This window comes from Scyliorhinus canicula, chromosome 6 (genome assembly GCF_902713615.1).
Source record: "Scyliorhinus canicula chromosome 6, sScyCan1.1, whole genome shotgun sequence".
Lineage (NCBI taxonomy): Eukaryota > Metazoa > Chordata > Chondrichthyes > Carcharhiniformes > Scyliorhinidae > Scyliorhinus > Scyliorhinus canicula.
The window spans coordinates 41,321,582-41,343,495 of NC_052151.1; the positions used below are offsets into that span (position 1 = coordinate 41,321,582).

General features: G+C 48.2%; 1 protein-coding gene across 1 annotated transcript in view; it reads left to right on the forward strand.

Moving 5' to 3' along the window:
- scml4 (Scm polycomb group protein like 4) overlaps positions 1–21,914 on the forward strand; it is a 117,014-nt gene that overhangs the window by 77,798 nt on the left and 17,302 nt on the right. The window contains exon 5 of the mRNA XM_038801013.1: positions 18,359–18,547. Within this exon, the coding sequence (XP_038656941.1) occupies positions 18,359–18,547 (189 nt within the window). The remainder of the gene's footprint in view (positions 1–18,358; positions 18,548–21,914) is intronic.

The following is a 21,914-nucleotide window of genomic DNA, read 5'->3' on the forward strand; positions in this document are numbered from 1 at the left end:
TCTTGGGCAGGCTCTACCTATTGGATCAATTTCTTATCGATACTGGATTAATTCCCCAATGCGAGGGGGTCTCCGTGATGGGGGGGGGCGTTTCTTATGCCCTTTTGTTTGGAGGTTTCTGGTGCCTCGATGTCTGGGCCTTGATTAGAATGTGTCCATTCAGAATCAAATGTATCTATTGTGTGGGTGTTCAGGTCTGATTGCCTCATTAGCATGCAAAGCGTTTTGCCATTTGCACCTAGTTAAGGTCTTCTCACCTGAGCCCAAAACTGGTTTCTGCTGCTGCAGAATGCAAACTGCTCTTTGCAGACTGCTATTCTGGCTAAACTGTCTGTTTCCCAGCAGTCTTAGCGCTTGACCTATTTTGTAGCTCAGCATCCATTTTAGGTGGCTACATACCTTCCCGCAGCAGCCGCTGGACCTCAGACCTGATGAAGGTCCTGTCCTGGGCGCTGTACCATCTGCTCCTGGTGGTGACGGGTTTGCAATCCGGGGTGAGGTTTGCAAAAAGGGAAGGTCGGTCGACCTTAAGGGTCGCGAGGCCGCAGACAGTAAGGGGTTGTAGGGGCCCACCAAATTTCAGGGTTAGGCTCTGGAGGTTGCACTGGAAGTCCAGGCCGAGTAGCAAGGCAGTGCAGAGGTTGGGGAGGACGTAGAGCCGGAAGCCGCTGAACTCTCCGCCCTGGATGGTGAGGATAGCGATACAGTACCCCCGGATCACCACGGAGTGGGAGCCGGAGGCCAGGGAGATTCTTTGGTTAATGGTGTGTACCGCGAAGGAGCAGCACCTTACCGTATCGAGGTGGATGAAGCTCTCAGTGCTCCCGGAGTCCAGAAGGCAGGATATCTTGCGCCCGTCGACCTTCGCCTTTGTCGAAGCGGTCGCGAGGTTGTGCGGTTGAGACTGGTTGATCGTGACCGAGGAGAGATGCGGCTGCGTCGGTGGTTGCAGGCGTTGAGCGGCCCGATGAGGTGCCGGTGGGCAGGGGCCCTGAGGCGGGTAAGATGGCGGCGCCCACGGGCCGCACGTGTCCTGGGGCAGGCAATATGGCGTTGCTCATTGGTTCTGAGGCAGGCAAGATGGTGGCGCCCACGGGCCGCACGTGGTCTGAGGAGAGGAAGATGGCGGCGGCCACTGGCCGCACGTGGAGGGTGCCAGAACAATAGCGGGGATTGAGCAGACCTGGCACACTGCAGCGAAATGTCCCTTCTTGCCACAGGCCTTGCAGAGCGCGCTCCGCGCCGGGCAGCATTGCCGGGGGTGTTTTGTCTGTCTGCAGAAGTAGCATTTGGGTCCCCCAGGGTTGGTTGGCTGCCACGCGGCGCAGGCGTGGGGTTTGCTGAGGGCGGTCGCTGATGGGGTCCACAATGGGATGGCCGTTGGCGGGGTCAATGATGCACGGGGGGGGGGGTGGGCCGTGCAGTCGGGAGCATAAGCCTGTATGTTGCGTGAGGTGATCGTGAGCGAGAGCGCTCGTTTCTTGGTCGCCGCGAGGTCAAGTGTGGCCTCTTCTAAGAGGCGCTGGCGGATGTAATCAGACCCTGTGCCCGTAACGAACGCGTCTCTCATCAGCAGGTTCGAATGTTCAGTGGCCGAAACAGCCTGGCAGTCACAGTCTCTCACCAGGGCGAGCAGGGCACGCCAGAAATCTTCCACCGACTCACCGGGAAGTTGGTGCCACGTGGACAGGAGGTGCCTGGCGTAGATCTTGTTGGTCGGCTGAGCGTAATTCTCCTTCAGTAGCGCCATGGCCTCTGCTTAGGTCGGCGCGTCCTGGATGAGGGAAAAAACATTGGAGCTCAGCCGCGTATACAGAATCTGGAGCTTCTGTGCTTCTGAGATTGGGTCTGGTGCAGATCCGATGTCTACTTCAAAGCAAGCTAGCCAATGTTCGAAGTCCGTTTTGGCGTTGTCTGCTTGAGGATGCAGCTGCAGGCGATCCGGCTTGATGCGGAGTTCCATCTCTGAAAAATCTGTGTGTAATAAATTGATGCACTATCAATTACGACGAGATGAGAGTAGAATGTAATCGAGGCTTTATTACACAGAGATGTGTGGCGTCCTACAGCAGTTGACGAAATGGCTGCAGCTCGGTGAGCACACACATTTATACTCCGCCTACTGGGCGGAGCCAGCATGGAGGGATCTACCCCTGTACCTGTAGTACAGGGGCCTTACCGTAATACCCATATATACAATATAATACAACAGTGGTGACCACCACAGACATCAGTATTAAAGGGTTCGGGAGTTGGGGATAGGAATATCAATTTGAGCACCGATGGAGTCAAGGGTAACGGGGGAGGCTGAAGAGTGACAGAAAGAATGGGAATTCAGAGGTGCTGACTATGGAGGAGGATGGGTTGTGGGGGATAGGGGAAAGTTGGAAGCTAGTTACGCTCACAAATGTAATCAGTCCCATGTTCGCCCTCATGATGAACGACGCAAATGGAAAAACAAACTTGTAACAAAATATGTGGGAGGAGTTCTGCTCAACTATTTTGGGCCGATTGAAGGGGTACCTTATAACTGTCTTGTTCAAACTATGGAGAGCATGGCTGGGCTGAATGTGGACCAGGGGGTCTTATGTGCAATTAATGAGCTTGGCCCCTTTTTTAATGGTGCACATTTTGGTGACAGTCCACTAGATTTAGGTGCAGAGATGAAAATTGGGTTAATCACCTTCTGATCCTCACAGAGGCATGTCTGAATAGATGCAGACTCCAAGAGTCAATGGCAGAGGCAGCCTGGGCCCTAAAAGCCTCCATATTTCCAGTGCATTAGTCATGGTATCCAAGGCACCATGTTTGCAGCCAGGACTGGGTGCACATAATTGTTGTAAAGGCCACTAGAGGACAGCCAACAAAACGATGGCTGTGGCTCACAGGACTTGGGCCTCTTGACTCTAATGAACACCCTTGTTGTGAATGCATATCCATGTCTGAGGAGAAGGGTTAGACAGCCACCTGTCATCCTCCAGGATGATATAATCCTGTGGGAGGTGGCAATGGTTAGTGCTATGCAGACCAAGGGTAAGTCGGGGCTGGGGACTGCATATCGGCATTTTATATGGAGGTAGAAAAATCAAACAACATTGATTGCTCAATTGTATCAGGTCACAGAAACAAGGAGGAGTTGAGGCACAGGTTGCAGCCAATGCTGCCGTCTTGATCGCTTTGAAGCAACTTTAAAAAAATTAATTCATGGGATGTGGGAATTGCTGCCGATGGCAGCATTTATTGCCCATCCCTAATTGCCCTTCAGAAGGAGCTGCCTTCTTGAACCGCTGAAGTCCCTATGGTGTAAGTACACCCATAGTGCTGTTCGGGAGGGAGTTCCAGGATTTTGACCAAGCGACAGTGAAGGAGCGGCGATATATTTCCAATTGAGCAGAATAGGGATAGGTAAAGAAGAGGTGCCAAAATGGCTGGGAGCGCTCCAAGTAGAGAAGTTGCCAGGCCCGGATGGGATGCATCCCAGATTGCTGAGAGAGGTAAGGGAGCATATTGCGAAGTCGGTGACAGACATTTTCCAGGCCTCTGTGAACACAGGATTAGTGCCAGGGGACTGGAGGATTGCAAATGTGACGTCATTGTTTAAGAACGGGACAACTGATAACTCAGGAAACTACAGACCTGTCAGCATTGATCAGGATAAAGACTTTTCCACGGCCGCACGAAGAAAGCAGATGATGAGCATTCTTCAAGATCGTCCAAGGATTCCAACGATTGAATCACGAAAGCTCATTGCTTCTGACATGCCGTCTCCCCCGAATCTAGATGGCGAACAACGCAGGCTCCAGCGGGGGGATGACCCGGCAGACTCAGCCATCCCCAACCCCTCTCACCTGACATCAGGAGCAGGACAACATAGGACCAGGGATCGGAAGGTCAATCCAATCCCACGCCTCGGAGATAGGATTAAATGTGCTCTCCCTATCCACCAAGGTCAGTGCTCTCTCTGTGACAAGAATCTCCTTGAGCGCCTCCTATGCCTCCATAAAATACCTCAAAACTCTTGAACTAGGGCTTTGATGACCTGCACCACTGAGCCAAGACATTCGGACGGATCAACATCATCGCTAGCAGCCATCATCCGCCACAATATAGTGCACCGTCAGGGCAGGAAAACTCTCAACAGCTGCACTACTAATGAGAATGCCTCACCCCAAATCCTCCATCCACCATAAAGAGGGTTCAAGTATCCTGACATGACTCAACAGTGCTGAAATATTGACCAACAAATCTCAGGAAATAGTAAAATCTACGTATGCCAAGAAAATATGTTTTTTTTTAAAGTGCAAACAAATTTTAAAAATGGGTTAAAACATGAGTAGAGCTGGAGCTGGTGAAAACGCAGCCGCTCCTGCGCTCACATCACGTGGACCCCCTTCCATCACACTCTTGATTTGTGTCTTGCAGGTGCTGGACAGCCTTTGGGGGTCAGCAGGTGAATTACTCACTGCAGGATTCCTAGCCTCCGATTTAGCTACTGCAGTTTTTGCAGCTGCAGTATTTAGATGACTAATCCAGTTCAGTTTCTGATCAATGGTAGCCTTCAGGATGTTGATAGTGGGGAATTCAGCGATGGTAATGCCGTTGAATGACAAGGAGCGATGGTTAGATCCTCTCTCGTTGGAAATGGTCATTGCCTGGCACTTCTGCGGCTTGAATGTTACTTGCCACTTGTCAGCCCAAGCCTGGATATTGTCCAGGTCTTGCTGCATTTGGACATGGACTGCTTCATTATCTGAGGAGTCATGAATAGTGCTGAACATCGTGCAATTATCAGAGAACATCCACTCGTCTGACCTTATTTTGGAAGGAAGGCCATTGCTCAAGCTGCTGAAGATGGTTGGGCCTAGGACACTACACTGAGGAACTCCTGGCACTGAGATGATTACCTTCCAATAACCACAATCATCTTCCTTTGTGCCAGGTATAACTCCAACCAGCTGATTGTCCCCTGATTCCCGTTGACTCCAGTTCAGCTTGGGCTCCTTGATGCCATACTCAGTCAAATGCTGACTCGATGTCAAGGGCAGTCACTCTCATCTCACTTCTGGCATTCAGCTCTTTTGTCCATGTTTGAATAAGGCTGTTATTACATTAGAAGCTGAGTGACACGGGTGGAACCCAAACTAAGCGTCATTGAGCTGGCGATTGCGAAGCATGTGCTGCTTGATAGTGTCCTTTCTGTGTACAGGACATACTGGGGCAATTTTCCGCATTTCCGGGTAGATGCCAGTATTATAGCTATACTGGAACAGCTCGGCTCAGGCCATGGCAAGTCCTGGAGCACAAGTCTTCAGTGTTATTGCCTGAATATTGTCAGAGCCCATAGCCTTTGCAGTATCCAGTGTCTTCAGCCATTTCTTGAAATCACGTGGTTTGAATAAAATTAGCTGAAGACTGACATCTATAATGCTGGGGAACTCGGGAAACAGCTAATATGCACTCAGCACGTCTGGCTGATGGTTGTTGCGAATGCTTCAACCTTACCTATTGCACTGATGTGCTGGGCTCCTCCATCATTGAGGATAGAGATATTTGTGGAGTTTCCTCCTCCAGTAAGTTGTTTAATTGTCCTCCACCATTCACAACTGCTTGAGGCAACACTGCAGATCATTGATCTGATACAATGGTTGTGGAATCGCTTAGCTATGTTTATCACTTATACTGTTTGGCATACAGGTAGCCCTGTGTTGTAGCTTCGCCAGGTTGACAGCTCAGTTTGATTGTATGCCTGGTGTTCTTCCTGGCATGTCCCGCTGCACTCCTTTTTATTGAACCAGGGCCTGTCCCCTGGCTTGGGGGTAATGGTAGAGTGCAGGATATGCCGGACCATGAGTTTACAGATCGGGGTTGAGTACAGTTCGGCTGCTGTGCCTCATGGATGCCGAGTCTTGAGTTTCTAAATCTGTTTGAAATCTATCCTATTTAGCGCGGTGGTAATGACGCACAACATGATGGAGGGTATACTGATTCGTCAGCTGGGGTGGGGTAGTACATGATAATGAGCAGGAGGTTTTGTTGCCCATGTTTTCAGGAGAGGTCACCCTGTTGGGAGTTTTCTATAGGCCACCTAATAGTTCTAGGGATGTAGAGGAAAGGATGGCGAAGATGATTCTGGAAAAGAGCGAAAGTAACAGGGTAGTTGTTATGGGAGACTTTAACTTTCCAAATATTGACTGGAAAAGATATAGTTCGAGTACATTAGATGGGTCGTTCTTTGTACAATGTGTGCAGGAGGGTTTCCTGACACAATATGTTGACAGGCCAACAAGAGGCGAGGCCATATTGGATTTGGTTTTGGGTAATGAACCAGGCCAGGTGTTAGATCTGGAGGTAGGTGAGCACTTTCGAAACAGTGACCACAATTCGGTGACCTTTACGTTAGTGATGGAAAGGGATCAGTATACCAAGCAGGGCAAGAGTTATAGCTGGGGGAAGGGCAATTATGATGCCATTAGACATGACTTAGGATGTGTAGGTTGGAGAAGTAGGCTGCAAGGGTTGGGCACACTGGATATGTGGAGCTTGTTCAAGGAACAGCTATTGCATGTTCTTGATAAGTACGTACCAGTCAGGCAGGGAGGAAGGGGTTGAGCGAGGGAACCGTGGTTTACCAAAGTAGTGGAACCTCTTGTTAAGAGGAAGAAGGAGGCCTATGTGAAGATGAGGCGTGAAGTTTCAGTTGGGGCGCTTGATAGTTACAAGGAAGCGAGGAAGGATCTAAAGAGAGAGCTAAGACGAGCAAGGAGGGGACATGAGAAGTCTTTGGCAGGTAGGATCAAGGAAAACCCAAAAGCTTTCTATAGGTATGTCAGGAATAAAAGAATGACTAGGGTAAGAGTAGGGCCAGTCAAGGACAATGGTGGGAAGTTGTGTGTGGAGGCTGAGGAGATAAGCGCGATACTAAATGAATACTTTTCGTCAGTATTCACTCAGGAAAAAGATAATGTTGTGGAGGAGAATGCTGAGACCCAGGCTATTAGAATAGATGGCATTGAGGTGCGTAGGGAAGAAGTGTTGGCAATTCTGGACAAGGTGAAAATAGATAAGTCCCCGGGGCCTGATGGGATTTATCCTAGGGTTCTCTGGGAAGCCAGGGAAGAGATTGCTGAGCCTTTGGCTTTGATTTTTATGTCATCATTGGCTACAGGAATAGTGCCAGAGGACTGGAGGATAGCAAATGTGGTCCCTTTGTTCAAGAAGGGGAGTAGAGATAACCCCGGTAACTATAGGCCAGTGAGCCTTACGTCTGTTGTGGGTAAAGTCTTGGAGAGGATTATAAGAGATACGATTTATAATCATCTAGATAGGAATAATATGATTAGGGATAGTCAGCATGGTTTTGTGAAGGGTAGGTCATGCCTCACAAACCTTATCGATTTCTTTCAGAAGGTGACTGAACAGGTAGACGAGGGTAGAGCAGTTAATGTGGTGTATATGGATTTCAGTAAAGCGTTTGATAAGGTTCCCCACGGTCGTCTATTGCATAAAATACGGAGGCTGGGGATTGAGGGTGATTTAGAGATGTGGATCAAAAATTGGCTAGTTGAAAGAAGACAGAGGGTGGTGGTTGATGGCAAATGTTCAGAATGGAGTTCAGTTATGAGTGGCGTACCACAAGGATCTGTTCTGGGGCCGTTGCTGTTTGTCATTTTTATAAATGACCTAGAGGAGGGCACAGAAGGTTGGGTGAGTAAATTTGCAGACGACACTAAAGTCGGTGGAGTTGTAGACAGTGTGGAAGGATGTTGCAGGTTACAGAGGGACATAGATAAGCTGCAGAGCTGGGCTGAGAGGTGCCAAATGGAGTTTAATGTACAGAAGTGTGAGGTGATTCACTTTGGAAAGAATAACAGGAATGCGGAATATTTGGCTATTGTAAAATTCTTAGCAGTGTGGATGAGCAGAGGGATCTCGGCGTCCATGTACATAGATCCCTGAAAGTTGCCACCCAGGTTGATAGGGTTGTGAAGAAGGCCTATGGTGTGTTGGCCTTTATTGGTAGAGGGATTGAGTTCCGGAGCCATGAGGTCATGTTGCAGCTGTACAAAACTCTGGTACGGCCGCATTTGGAGTATTGCGTACAGTTCTGGTCGCCTCATTATAGGAAGGACGTGGAAGCTTTGGAACGGGTGCAAAGGAGATTTACCAGGATGTTGCCTGGTATGGAGGGAAAATCTTATGAGGAAAGGCTGATGGACTTGAGGTTGTTTTCGTTAGCGAGAAGAAGGTTAAGAGATGACTTAATAGAGGCATACAAAGTGATCAGAGGGTTAGATAGGGTGGACAGTGAGAGCCTTCTCCCGCGGATGGAGGTGGCTAGCACGAGGGAACATAGCCATAAATTGAGGGGTAATAGATATAGGACAGAGGTCAGAGGTAGGTTTTTTACGCAAAGGATGGTGAGGCCGTGGAATGCCCTACCTGCAACAGTAGTGAACTCGCCAACATTGAGGGCATTTAAAAGTTTATTGGATAAGCATATGGATGATAATGGCATAGTGTAGGTTAGATGGCCTTTAGTTTTTTACTTCCCATGTCGGTGCAACATCGTGGGCCGAAGGGCCTGTACTGCGCTGTATCGTTCTATGTTCTATGTTTGACCTGATGTCATAGGCCTCATAAGGGCCAGAGTCAATGTTGAGGACTCTCTGGAAAACTCCCTCCTGACTGTATACCACTGTGGCGCCACCTCTGCTGGGTGTGTCCTGCTGGTGAGACAGGACATACCCTCAAGGTTTTGAGGAGGTAACAAGAGAATGATGGAAGGTAGTGAAATTGATGTGTTCTACATGCATTTTGGCAATGCTTTAGACATGACAGACTGATTTTATAAAGCCCATGGGATCCTGGGGAATGTAGCAGGCTAGATACAAAATTGGCTCAGTTGCAGGAAACAACAGGTAGTGGTTGACGGGTGTTTTTTGCGACTGGAAGGCTGTTTCCAGTGAGGTTACATAGGGCTCAGTACTCAGCCCCTGCTTCTTATAATATTTATGAATGATTTGGATGTAAATGTAGGGAGCACGATCAAGAAGCTTACGGATTACCCAGAAATTGGCCGCACAATAAATCGGGAGGAGGATTGCTGTGTATACTGTCAGGGAGATATCAATGGACTGGTCAGGTGGGCAAAGAAGTGGCAAATGAAATTCAACCCCGAGAAGTCGGAGGTGATGTATTTGGGGAAGTCAAAAAACGCAAAGAATACACAACCTATTGGAGAATACTGAGAGGTATTGAAGGACCTCACTGCCTGAAAGAGTGGTAGAGACAGCAACCCTCAACTGATTTATAAGGTGTCTGGATATGCAACTCCAGTGCCGTAACCCGCAGGCCTACGGACCAATGCTGGGAAGTGGGATTAGGCTGGGTGGCTCGTTTTTTGGATGGCACAAACATGATGGGCCAAGTGGCCTTTTCCTGTACCATAAATTTTCCAGAATTTCTATGATTCTGGTGAATTCCTTTGAATCAGGGCGCAAAAAGATCAGTGGCCTTGGTGACCTTCCAGGAGACAGAAACACTGTTTCACACATCAATGCACCCACGCCAGCATGACAGCAGCTCAGCAAGGCGGCTCTAAGAGGAAATACATCCATCAATGGATATGGTTTGACCATCTGAAGGCAGGTACATCCGGACCGCACCATCTCTCCAAACGCCGGCTCTCATGCATGATTAATGCAGAGGCCCATCTTGATATGAGTAGCGATCTGTATATTTGCTGGTATGTAAAGGGTTAACAACTGTAGCATGGTGCTAGACAACCACTAGGTGGCAGCACCAGATCCATGTATATAAACTGAACTCAGAGGATATTCCCGCCTCTTCGTATCAGAAGTGACTAGATAGCAGAGTGTTAGAGAGAGACAGCTTTGTTGGCATTTGTAGTTAAACATTATTAATATTTTTTCTGATTTACTTTATCATCAGTTATAGTTGTGGAAGAGGGAACAAACTAATTAATATTTATATTTGTTATTCATTAAATGCCATTTGTTTAAATTGAAGACTGATAGTTTCATTGAACTAGAACCATCAGACCATTCTGGAAGTAAGCAAAAGAGTAACGTTGTATTGCAATCGCGTAATAGAACATTACGGAGTCCCAAGATGCCATTGGACATCAGGAGGTTGTGATCTGTTCCATGACAGCATGGGGGTAAGCTTGCAAGTTATGTTAGCATTGTCCTCACAGAGTAATTCAGCAGGACCACTGTGTGTTTATTGAAAAACTCATCACTCTGCACTCATCGGAAGCTGGCCAGATTTACATCCTTCATTCACTTGGCATCAGGGAGAGCCGAGGCCCAGTCAGTTTTAACACAGCCGTCAGTGATAGCTGAAGTCCCTTCATTGATATTAATGAGCACTCAGAAGATGCATGTCACCAAGAAAGCTCGCCATGTCCGATAGGTTCGCTATAAGGGTTCGCCCGAAGGTGGCAGCCATTTACTCACCTCTTCGCAGAGGAGTAAGCGTCAGCGGGGGGTGGACGGTGGGGGAGGGGGGGCAAGGGTGGAGTAGAGTAAGGGGATATTGAGGCAGATCCGCGCGTGAACAGAGCCGTGGTTTGCACTATGTTTACTTTGTGTCTTGACTTCTTTTTTGTACTGTACAATGTCACTTTTTCTACATGCCTAAAATACCTCAATAAAATTTCTGTTGTTCCTTGTGTCTTAATAAAGTTCGTAGTCTTAAAGTTGAAGTAGATGCTTTATTGTGAGTTCGTTCTCTCTTCAGTGCTTAACTTAAAGTTATATCTGTGAGGGCAGCACGGTGGCCTAGTGGTTAGCACAACCGCCTCACGGCGCTGAGGTCCCAGGTTCGATCCCGGCTCTGGGTCACTGTCTGTGTGGAGTTTGCACATTCTCCCCGTGTCTGCGTGGGTTTCGCCCCCACAACCCAAAAATGTGCAGAGTAGGTGGATTGGCCACGCTAAATTGCCCCTTAATTGGAAAAAATAATTGGCTAATCTAAATTTAAAAAAAAGTTATATCTGTGCTGCTAGTCTGTCTTGCTACCAGCTCCCGCTCCTGTGAAGTGTGTCCTGACTTCCTGTTCGTGTGTATTTATATCTCTCCTGTGCTCCCTCTGGTGCTTGCTCAGTTGTATTGCATCTACACAGATATACAATCACCACAAAATTGTTTGTTAAAAAAAAGAAGATGCATATCGCTTTCATACTATTGCAGTCCTCGGTGTTGTCCATCTCACAAAGGTCAATCCTTTCTGTGAACCATAAGACACTGATTGCATAGTTATGTAATTAAATCCATTTTGACTGGCTCACTGTGACCTGACAGAGGGATTCAGTCAAGCAATGCTAGGTGGCCATTCAAGAACAAAGAAAGATCCTCACAGGTAATTAGGTAATTAACATACCTCTGACATTGCATACCCGTTGCAGTCTGGCAGACATTTCACAAGTGAAACTACCCCAATCCCTCATGCGTGGGGAGACTGGGAACTAATAAAGGTTTGACGTGGGGGCAAAACAATGCTGCAGGAATGCACGAAAGGCTATGGTGCTCGACGATAAATAATACTTTTACCAAAAACGCATAGACGTTGCAAAGTGCACTTGGGTGAAAAGACTCCAACGTGAGTGGCGATAGATAATTATAACCATGGGAGGTAATTGCAAGGGCAGGAGGTAGTTTGGTGCCCTTGAACAAATGCATCGCATCGATGAGTCATTCAGTACCTGAGATTTGGATAGAAGCAAAATATATTTACAACAGTTCAGATTATATACAGTGAATGAACACCTGTGTCAAGACTTCTTCATTTTCCTTATTCTAGCGCTACATCTAGGTGAAGCCCCAAAATCTGCAGCAGAGGTGGAGGCAGCTTACTGACTGCCTGTTGTCTGAGATAACTTCAGTGGGCATTTTCTGGAGGCCCAAGGCTGACAAAGTCCCGGACTGCAAACGGTCCCCTGCTCCTGCAGGTGCACCCTCCTTGGTTTACATTTTGACGTTGATGGAGTCACAGGCAGAGGGAATTTGAAGCAACAGGACACCCACAGAGACACCTGGGTGGATGTGCTTGGTGTGCCTGTCTGATGTCCCTCCTCCCTTTAGCTACCTGAGAGCCATTTCCCTACTTCTTGAGGAGAAGGAACAACTGGAGGGAAGTTGAGATGCCCCTTCCCCTTTCACCTAGCCACTGCTGAAACAAACCCATAGCTGTAGAGATGGAGTGAAAATCTGAGCGATATCTGGCAGAAAGTGTGCGTTCTGCTGGACCTGGGTCTCCTAAGCAGCCGCTATCCTTCCCACGGAGATTCCCATGCACTTGCAAGCTGGAGCCATGACAGAGGGAATGTGGTTGGACTCATAGAATTAAAATCCTAGAATCATAGAATTAACAGTGCAGAAGGAGGCCATTTGGCCCTTCGGGTCTGCATCAGTCCTTGGAAAGAGCACCCTGCCTAAGCCCACACCTCCCCATAACTCAATAACCCCACCTGAGCTTTTTGTAAACTAAGGGGCAATTTAGCATGGCCAATCCTTCTACCCTGCACATCTTTGGACTGTGGGAGGAAACCGGAGCACCCGGAGGAAACCCAGGCAGACACGGGGAGAACGTGACCCAAGCCGGGAATTGAATTTGGGAGCCTGGAGCTTTGAAGCAACTGTGCTAACCACTGTGCTACCATGCCGCCCTCCATCCTTCGATGGAACCTGCTGCCTGCCTCTGACAACCGTGTCTGATTTTCCCTGCCTGTATTTGCATTACCAACACTGTTTTAAGATTGATTATTTACCCTGCAGTGTACCCTTCGTTTACCCTACAGTGTACCCTTAGTTTGGTGTGCAGTGTGCCCTTCGTTTGGCATGCAGTGTACCCTTCGTTTGGCGTGCAGTGTACCCTTCATTGGTATGCAGTGTACCCTTAGTCTACCCTGCAGTGTACCCTTTGTTTACCCTGCAGTGTACCCTTTGTTTACCCAGCAGTGTACCCTTAGTCTACCCTGCAGTGTACCCTTTGTTTACCCTGCAGTATGCCGTTTGTTTACCCTGCAGTATGCCCTTTGTTTACCCAGCAGTATGCCCTTTGTTTACCCTGCAGTATGCCCTTTGTTTACCCAGCAGTGTACCCTTTGTTTACCCTGCAGTGTACCCTTTGTTTACCCTGCAGTGTACCCTTTGTTTACCCAGCAGTGTACCCTTTGTTTACCCTGCAGTGTACCCTTTGTTTACTCTGCAGTGTACCCTTTGTTTACCCTGCAGAGTACCCTTTGTTTACCCTGCAGTGTACCCTTTGTTTACCCAGCAGTGTACCCTTTGTTTACCCTGCAGTGTACCCTTTGTTTACCCTGCAGTGTACCCTTTGTTTACCCTGCAGTGTACCCTTTGTTTACCCTGCAGTATGCCCTTTGTTTACTCTGCAGTGTACCCTTTGTTTACTCTGCAGTGTACCCTTTGTTTACCCAGCAGTGTGCCCTTTGTTTACCCTGCAGTGTACCCTTTGTTTACCCTGCAGTGTACCCTTTGTTTACTCTGCAGTGTACCCTTTGTTTACCCTGCAGTGTACCCTTTGTTTACCCAGCAGTGTACCCTTTGTTTACTCTGCAGTGTACCCTTTGTTTACCCAGCAGTGTACCCTTTGTTTATCCTGCAGTGTACCCTTTGTTTACCCGGCAGTGTACCCTTTGTTTACCCTGCAGTGTACCCTTTGTTTACCCTGCAGTGTACCCTTTGTTTACTCTGCAGTGTACCCTTTGTTTATCCTGCAGTGTACCCTTTGTTTACCCGGCAGTGTACCCTTTGTTTACCCTGCAGTGTACCCTTTGTTTATCCTGCAGTGTACCCTTTGTTTACCCTGCAGAGTACCCTTTGTTTACCCTGCAGTGTAACCTTTGTTTACCCTGCAGAGTACCCTTTGTTTATCCTGCAGTGTACCCTTTGTTTACCCTGCAGAGTACCCTTTGTTTACCCTGCAGTGTAACCTTTGTTTACCCTGCAGTGTACCCTTTGTTTACCCTGCAGTGTACCCTTTGTTTACCCTGCAGTGTACCCTTTGTTTACCCTGCAGTATGCCCTTTGTTTACTCTGCAGTGTACCCTTTGTTTACCCTGCAGTGTACCCTTTGTTTACCCAGCAGTGTACCCTTTGTTTACCCAGCAGTGTACCCTTTGTTTATCCTGCAGTGTACCCTTTGTTTACTCTGCAGTGTACCCTTTGTTTACTCTGCAGTGTACCCTTTGTTTACCCAGCAGTGTACCCTTTGTTTACCCAGCAGTGTACCCTTTGTTTACCCTGCAGTGTACCCTTTGTTTACTCTGCAGTGTACCCTTTGTTTACCCTGCAGTGTACCCTTTGTTTACCCTGCAGTGTACCCTTTGTTTACTCTGCAGTGTACCCTTTGTTTACCCTGCAGTGTACCCTTTGTTTACCCTGCAGTGTACCCTTTGTTTACTCTGCAGTGTTCCCTTTGTTTACTCTGCAGTGTACCCTTTGTTTACCCTGCAGTGTACCCTTTGTTTACTCTGCAGTGTACCCTTCGTTTACCCTGCAGTGTACCCTTTGTTTACCCAGCAGTGTACCCTTTGTTTACCCTGCAGTGTACCCTTTCTTTACTCTGCAGTGTACCCTTTGTTTACCCTGCAGTGTACCCTTTGTTTACCCTGCAGTGTACCCTTTGTTTACTCTGCAGTGTACCCTTTGTTTACTCTGCAGTGTACCCTTTGTTTACCCAGCAGTGTACCCTTTGTTTACCCAGCAGTGTACCCTTTGTTTACCCTGCAGTGTACCCTTTGTTTACCCAGCAGTGTACCCTTTGTTTACCCAGCAGTGTACCCTTTGTTTACCCTGCAGTGTACCCTTTGTTTACCCGGCAGTGTACCCTTTGTTTACCCAGCAGTGTACCCTTTGTTTACTCTGCAGTGTACCCTTTGTTTACCCTGCAGTGTACCCTTTGTTTACCCTGCTGTGTACCCTTTGTTTACCCTGCAGTGTACCCTTTGTTTACTCTGCAGTGTACCCTTTGTTTACCCTGCAGTGTACCCTTTGTTTACTCTGCAGTGTACCCTTTGTTTACCCAGCAGTGTACCCTTTGTTTACCCAGCAGTGTACCCTTTGTTTACCCTGCTGTGTACCCTTTGTTTACCCTGCAGTGTACCCTTTGTTTACTCTGCAGTGTACCCTTTGTTTACCCTGCAGTGTACCCTTTGTTTACCCTGCTGTGTACCCTTTGTTTACCCTGCAGTGTACCCTTTGTTTACTCTGCAGTGTACCCTTTGTTTACCCTGCAGTGTACCCTTTGTTTACTCTGCAGTGTACCCTTTGTTTACCCTGCAGTGTACCCTTTGTTTACTCTGCAGTGTACCCTTTGTTTACCCTGCAGTGTACCCTTTGTTTACCCAGCAGTGTACCCTTTGTTTACCCAGCAGTGTACCCTTTGTTTACTCTGCAGTGTACCCTTTGTTTACCCAGCAGTGTACCCTTTGTTTACCCTGCAGTGTACCCTTTGTTTACTCTGCAGTGTACCCTTTGTTTACCCTGCAGTATGCCCTTTGTTTACTCTGCAGTGTACCCTTTGTTTACCCAGCAGTGTACCCTTTGTTTACCCAGCAGTGTACCCTTTGTTTACCCTGCAGTGTACCCTTTGTTTACCCAGCAGTGTACCCTTTGTTTACCCAGCAGTGTACCCTTTGTTTACCCTGCAGTGTACCCTTTGTTTACTCTGCAGTGTACCCTTTGTTTACCCTGCAGTATGCCCTTTGTTTACTCTGCAGTGTACCCTTTGTTTACCCAGCAGTGTACCCTTTGTTTACCCAGCAGTGTACCCTTTGTTTACCCTGCAGTGTACCCTTTGTTTACCCAGCAGTGTACCCTTTGTTTACCCTGCAGTGTACCCTTTGTTTCCCCTGCAGTGTACCCTTTGTTTACCCTGCAGTATGCCCTTTGTTTACTCTGCAGTGTACCCTTTGTTTACCCTGCAGTGTACCCTTTGTTTACCCAGCAGTGTACCCTTTGTTTACCCTGCAGTGTACCCTTTGTTTACCCTGCAGTGTACCCTTTGTTTACCCTGCAGTGTACCCTTTGTTTACTCTGCAGTGTACCCTTTGTTTACCCTGCAGTGTACCCTTTGTTTACCCTGCAATGTACCTTCTGTTTACTCTGCAGTGTACCCTTTGTTTACCCAGCAGTGTTCCCTTTGTTTACTCTGCAGTGTACCCTTTGTTTACCCTGCAGTGTACCCTTTGTTTACCCTGCAGTGTACCCTTTGTTTACTCTGCAGTGTACCCTTTGTTTACCCAGCAGTGCACATTCCCAAATGATTAGGAAATTGTGAAATCAGTTTCATAATGTTATCACAGAAATACAATATATTTCTCAAAAACAGCAGGTGGGCGTTGCTAAGGACACAAATAGGTTTGAGGAAGGGGAGGTGGATGAAAAACAACATAGAGCAAGGGCAGAGGATGGGGGGAGGGTTAAACAAAATGGAACAATCAGAAGAAGGTTACATTTAACAGTAACCATCACAGTTGGGTGATTTATTTTGGATTCACTCACAGGATGGGGACATCGCCTAAAAGGTCAGCATTTGTTGCCCATTCCTGCACAACTGTGGATTGATGGGCCATTTCAGAATCAACATCATTGCTATTAGCCTGGAGTCACCATGTAGACCAGGCAAGGAAGGCAGATTTCCTTCTTGAAGGACATTAGTGAATCAGATGAGTTGTGACAATTTAGTAGCCTCATGGTCAACATTCCTGATACTAACATTTTAATTTCTGATTTGTTTAATCTGCATAATTACCATGATGGGATTTGAACTAATTCACTGGATTATTAGTCCAGGCCTGCTGGTTTACTAATCCTGTAGCATAACCACTATGTTAACGGAACCCATTATGGGAGCAACAATGAAGAATCGAATCGTGCCTGGAACTCACTGCCGGAGGAGGTGGTGGAAGCAGGGACGATATTGATGTTTAAGGGGCATCTTGACAAATACATGAATAGGATGGGAATGGAGGGATACGGACCCCGGAAGTGCAGAATATTTTAGTTTAGTCGAGCAGCATGGTCGGTGCAGGATTGGAGGACCAAAGGGCCTGTTCTTGTGCTGTATTTTTCTTTGTTCTTTTGTTCTTTGAAATGTGATGTCATGGCCTCTGAATAGAATGAGACAGCATTATTAATTACACAGTAGAACCGTCAACTAACCTGTGACTCTAAAAGACATTGCACCTTCTTGTTTGATGTCATCAACTGAGTGAATGAAACATTACCAGATCCAAAATAGCCTGTTCCCTAGTTGGCCCCATTAAATATTGCTCTAGGAAACTATTCTTAATGAACTCTTATGAATTTGTTGTCGAAGCTACCCTTTCCAACTTAATGAACCCAATCAGCATGAAGATTAAAGTCCTCTGTAGTAAAGAATTCCAGATTCACTACCCGCAGAGAGAAGAAATTCCTTCTTATCTCTGCTTTAAATGGATGACCCCTTACTCTGAGATTATGCCCTCTGGTCCTAGACTCTCCCATAACGGGACTAACCTCTCAGCATCGACCCTGTCAAGCCCCCTGAGAATCCTGTATCTCGAAATCAGGTCATCTCTCATACTTCCAAACTCCAAAGAGTACAGACCCAATCTACTCAATCTCTCCTCATAATAAAATCCTTCCATACCTGGGATCAACCTTGTCAGCTTTCTCTGGACTGCCTCCAATGCCAGTATATCTTTGCTTAGATTATGGGACCAAAACTGTTTACAGTGTTCCAGGTATGGTCTAATTAGTGCCTTGTATAGTTTTAGCAAGACTTCCCTATCTTTCTACTTCATTCCTTTGAAACAAAGGCCAGCATTTCATTTGCCTTCCCTATTACCTGCTGAACTTGCATGCTAGCTTTTTTGGATTTATGCACGAGGACTCCCAAATCCACTGTGCTACAACTTTCTGCAGTCTTTCTCCATTTAAATAATATTCAGCTCCTTTCTTTGTCCTACTAAAGAGTATAACTTCACATTTTCCCGGATTAAATTCCATCTGCCAAGTTTTTGCCCACTCATTGAACCTGTCGGTATCCCTCCTTAGACTCTTTGTGTCGTCCTCACCACTTGTCTCCCCACCTGTTTTTGCGCCATCCGCAAACTTGACAGTATTGCATTCACTTCCCTCGTCCAAGTCAGTCATATATTGTAAATACTTGTGGCCCCAGCACGGATCTCTGTGGCACATTATTAAAATGAATGAATCCTGTTCTTTTTGGGGAGGACCTGGTGCAGTAGGTCACACACTGGTCTTTCACCTTTGCGATTTGGTTTGGAATCCAGTCTCGACTGATGGTTTTGAAAATCTCTTGGTTCCAGCTACGTTTGATGGAGAACAGCACACACTGAGCCTGCCAGCCGTCAACAGTATCGTCTTCATCCTGCGCTTCCTGGAGAACCTCTGCCACAGTTTGCACTGTGATAACCTGTTCAGCAGCCAGCCATTCACCATGTACAATGCTACTTCTCAGACACCTGTGGAATATGAAAACGAGAGAATGCACGCAGGTACGTCATTGTAAATGTGCCTTTTATGGGACGGACAAATCAATTCCTACTTGCTTTTTTAGATACTGAAACATTTCACTGTGTTGTTTTAAAAAGTTTCAAAAATGATTCAGCCAGAATAATATCCTGACAAAGCACAAATGGAGGAATGTCTTTGATTTATTCACCAGTGTATAAAAACAAACAGTGGCTTCTGAAAATGAAAATCGCTTATTGTCACAAGTAGGCTTCAAACGAAGTTATTGCGAAAAGCCCCTATCACCACATTCCGGCGCCTGTTCGGGGAGGCTGGTACGGGAATTGAACCCGCGCTACTGGCCTGCTTTGGTCTGCGTTAAAAGCCAGCTATTTAGCCCTGTGCTAAACCAGCACCTAACTTACCGTGGAACTTAGCCGTATAGACCAGAAAAGTACTAGTTTGATCCAGTCTGTGGCTGGCAAATAATGACTTTATCACTGCCCAGAGGCTGGAGGGATGGGGAGGGGAAGTTACAAGGGGGTTTGTTATTTATGTGTTAGGAGCACTAACCACTCATGTGAACAGTTTGTTGTCTCCAATTACCTCAGTCATGAAAAATAGCTACTTGAATGTTAGAGTTCTATCGGCAAGACATAGTGCCTCCAGGAGACAGGGGTGCAAAGGCAGATTTACAATGAAGCACACCATCCCTGTGCACAGGGCCTTCGAACAATAGGGGACACCCAATCATCAGCCAGAACTGCATTATCCAAGCGGCTTGTGATGCTGTGCGCCTGTGCAGTGAGGAACGGCAGTATGCAATCAGGGGAGACCCAGCCTGGATTTGGATTTTGTTTATTTTCACGTGTACCGAGGTACAGTGAAAAGTATTTTCCTGCGAGCAGCTTAACAGATCATTAAGTACATAGGGCAACACAAGGTACACAATGTAACTACATAACACCGGCATCAGGTGAAGCATACAGGGGTGTAGTGTTAATCAGATCAGTTCATAAGAGGATCGTTTAGGAGTCTGGTAACAGCAGGAAAAAAGTTGTTTTTGAGCCTGTTCGTGCGTGTTCTCAGACTTTTGTATCTCCTGCCCGATGGAAGAAGTTGGAAGAGTGAGTAAGTCCGGTGGGAGGGATCCTTGATTATGCTGCCCGCTTTTCCCAAGGCAACGGGAGGTGTAGATGGAGTCCATGGATGGGAGGCAGGTTCGTGTGATGGGCTGGGCGGTGTTCACGACTCTCTGAAGTTCCTTGCGGTCCTGGGCCGAGCAGTTGCCATACCAGGCTGTGATGCAGCCCGATAGGATGCTTTCTGTAGTGCATCTGTAAAAGTTGGTAAGGGTTAATGTGGACATGCCGAATTTCCTTGGTTTCCTGAGGAAGTATAGGCGCTGTTGCGCTTTCTTGGTGATAGCGTCGACGTGAGTGGACCAGGACAGATTTTTGGAGATGTGCACCCCCAGGAATTTGAAACTGCTAACCATCTCCACCTCGGCCCCGTAGATGCTGACAGGGGTGTGTGCAGTACTTTGCTTCCTGAAGTCAATGACCAGCAATGACTGGCCCAAACCAGAAGTGAAGCCCCGACCTCGATTTGGAGCCGACCCGGGCCTCGGAGCTCCAAACCCGGCCTAACCACCGACGCAAGCCCCCGGATCGCCCAGCCTAGTCCCCGGAGCTCCCGACCTGACCCCCGACAGCAAGACCCGGCCCAATGCGACCCTGAGAGACCCGCCCAGCGACCCGACCCGGAGAGGCCCGCCCAGCAACCCGACCTACCTGGTGATGGAAGAAAGAAAAATCCACATGGAGGCCCCACCGTGCCGACTTCAAGATCCAACCCCAGGAGCGCCCAGGGAGGGAACAGACCATGGGACCTAGCCCAATCTTCCCCAGGAAGCCCCTGCCCACGACCCAGGACCCCAGAAACAACGGAGACTGCGCGCGAGGACCCGAACACGCTGCAAGGTATACCCGCGCCAGCAGAACGCCGGGACCCATCCGGATCGCAAACTCGCCCCCCAGCAACCCCGCTACCTCAACCAGCACCCGGGACCCTGCCAGACATGACCCCGGAAATGTAAACAGCGCCCTGGACCTCGCTAGCGCCCTGGACCCCGCCAGTCGCACCCACCTACCTTCCACAAGGGCTGACGTCTCCCATCGGATCCCAGGATCATCCAGCAGCAGCCGCCGACCGAGGAAGCAAGGGAAACACAGCGGCCTGCAGGTTAGACTGAAGCAACGCGGTTTCAAGACCCCTCTCCCCAGCATACTCCTGGCAAACGTCCAAGCGATTGAAAACAAGCTGGATGAACTTAACGCCAGACTTACCTCTCCGAGGGAAGTAAGAGACTGCTGTGTGCTCTGTTTCACAGAGACATGGCTCACCCCCGCCTCACCGGACTGTGCCATACAACCTGAAGGCTTCTCTATTCACCGGGCGGACCGCATGGCATCTTCAGACAAAGCGAAGGGTGGAGGGGTTTGCCTCCTCATCAACTCCTCCTGGTGCTTGGATGTGGCGACCCTGACGACCTACTGCTCCCCAGACCTGGAATACTTGACCGTAAAGTGCCGCCCATACTATCTCCCACGTGAGTTCACTTCAGCCATTATCACAGCGGTCTACATCCCACCCCAGGCAGAAGTGAGGAAGGCGCTGGATGAACTGTACACAGTCATAAACAACTATGAAACAGAACACCCGGAGGCCTTGTTCATTGTGGCCGGAGACTTCAACAAAGCCAACCTCAAGAGTGTACTGCCAAAATTCCACCAGCACATCTCCTGTCCCACCAGGGGCGACAACACTCTTGACCACTGCTACTCAAAAATCAAGGGCGCCTACCGTTCCATCCCCCGACCGCACTTTGGGAAATCAGACCACAAGACTGTACTCCTTCTCCTGGCTTACAAGCAGAAACTCAAGCGGGAGAATCCAGCTAAGAAGGTTGTGCAGTGCTGGTCCGAGGAGACAGAAGAGCTCTTACGTGACTGCTTAGAGACAGTGGATTGGTCCATATTTAAGAACTCAGCGACTAACTTAAATGAGTATGCCACCACCGTCACAGACTTCATCAGCAAATGTGTGGACGACTGCGTGCCAAAGAAAGCAGTACGTACGTTCCCCAACTGGAAACCATGGGCGGGATTCTCCGACCCCACGCAGGGTCGGAGAATTGGCGGGAAGCGGCGTCTTTTCCGCTCCCGCAGGTTTCGTAATTCTCCCGCCGGAAAAAAAACCGGCGTTGTGCAAATCCCGTCGGCGGCCTGTGAAAACAGCTGGCGCCGGCGGGATTTCATTTTATTTGCACTGACCTGAAATCTCCGGCCCGGATGGGCCGAAGTCCCGCCGACGTGGCCACGGGTCACGTCGGCGCAAATCAGAGTTTGG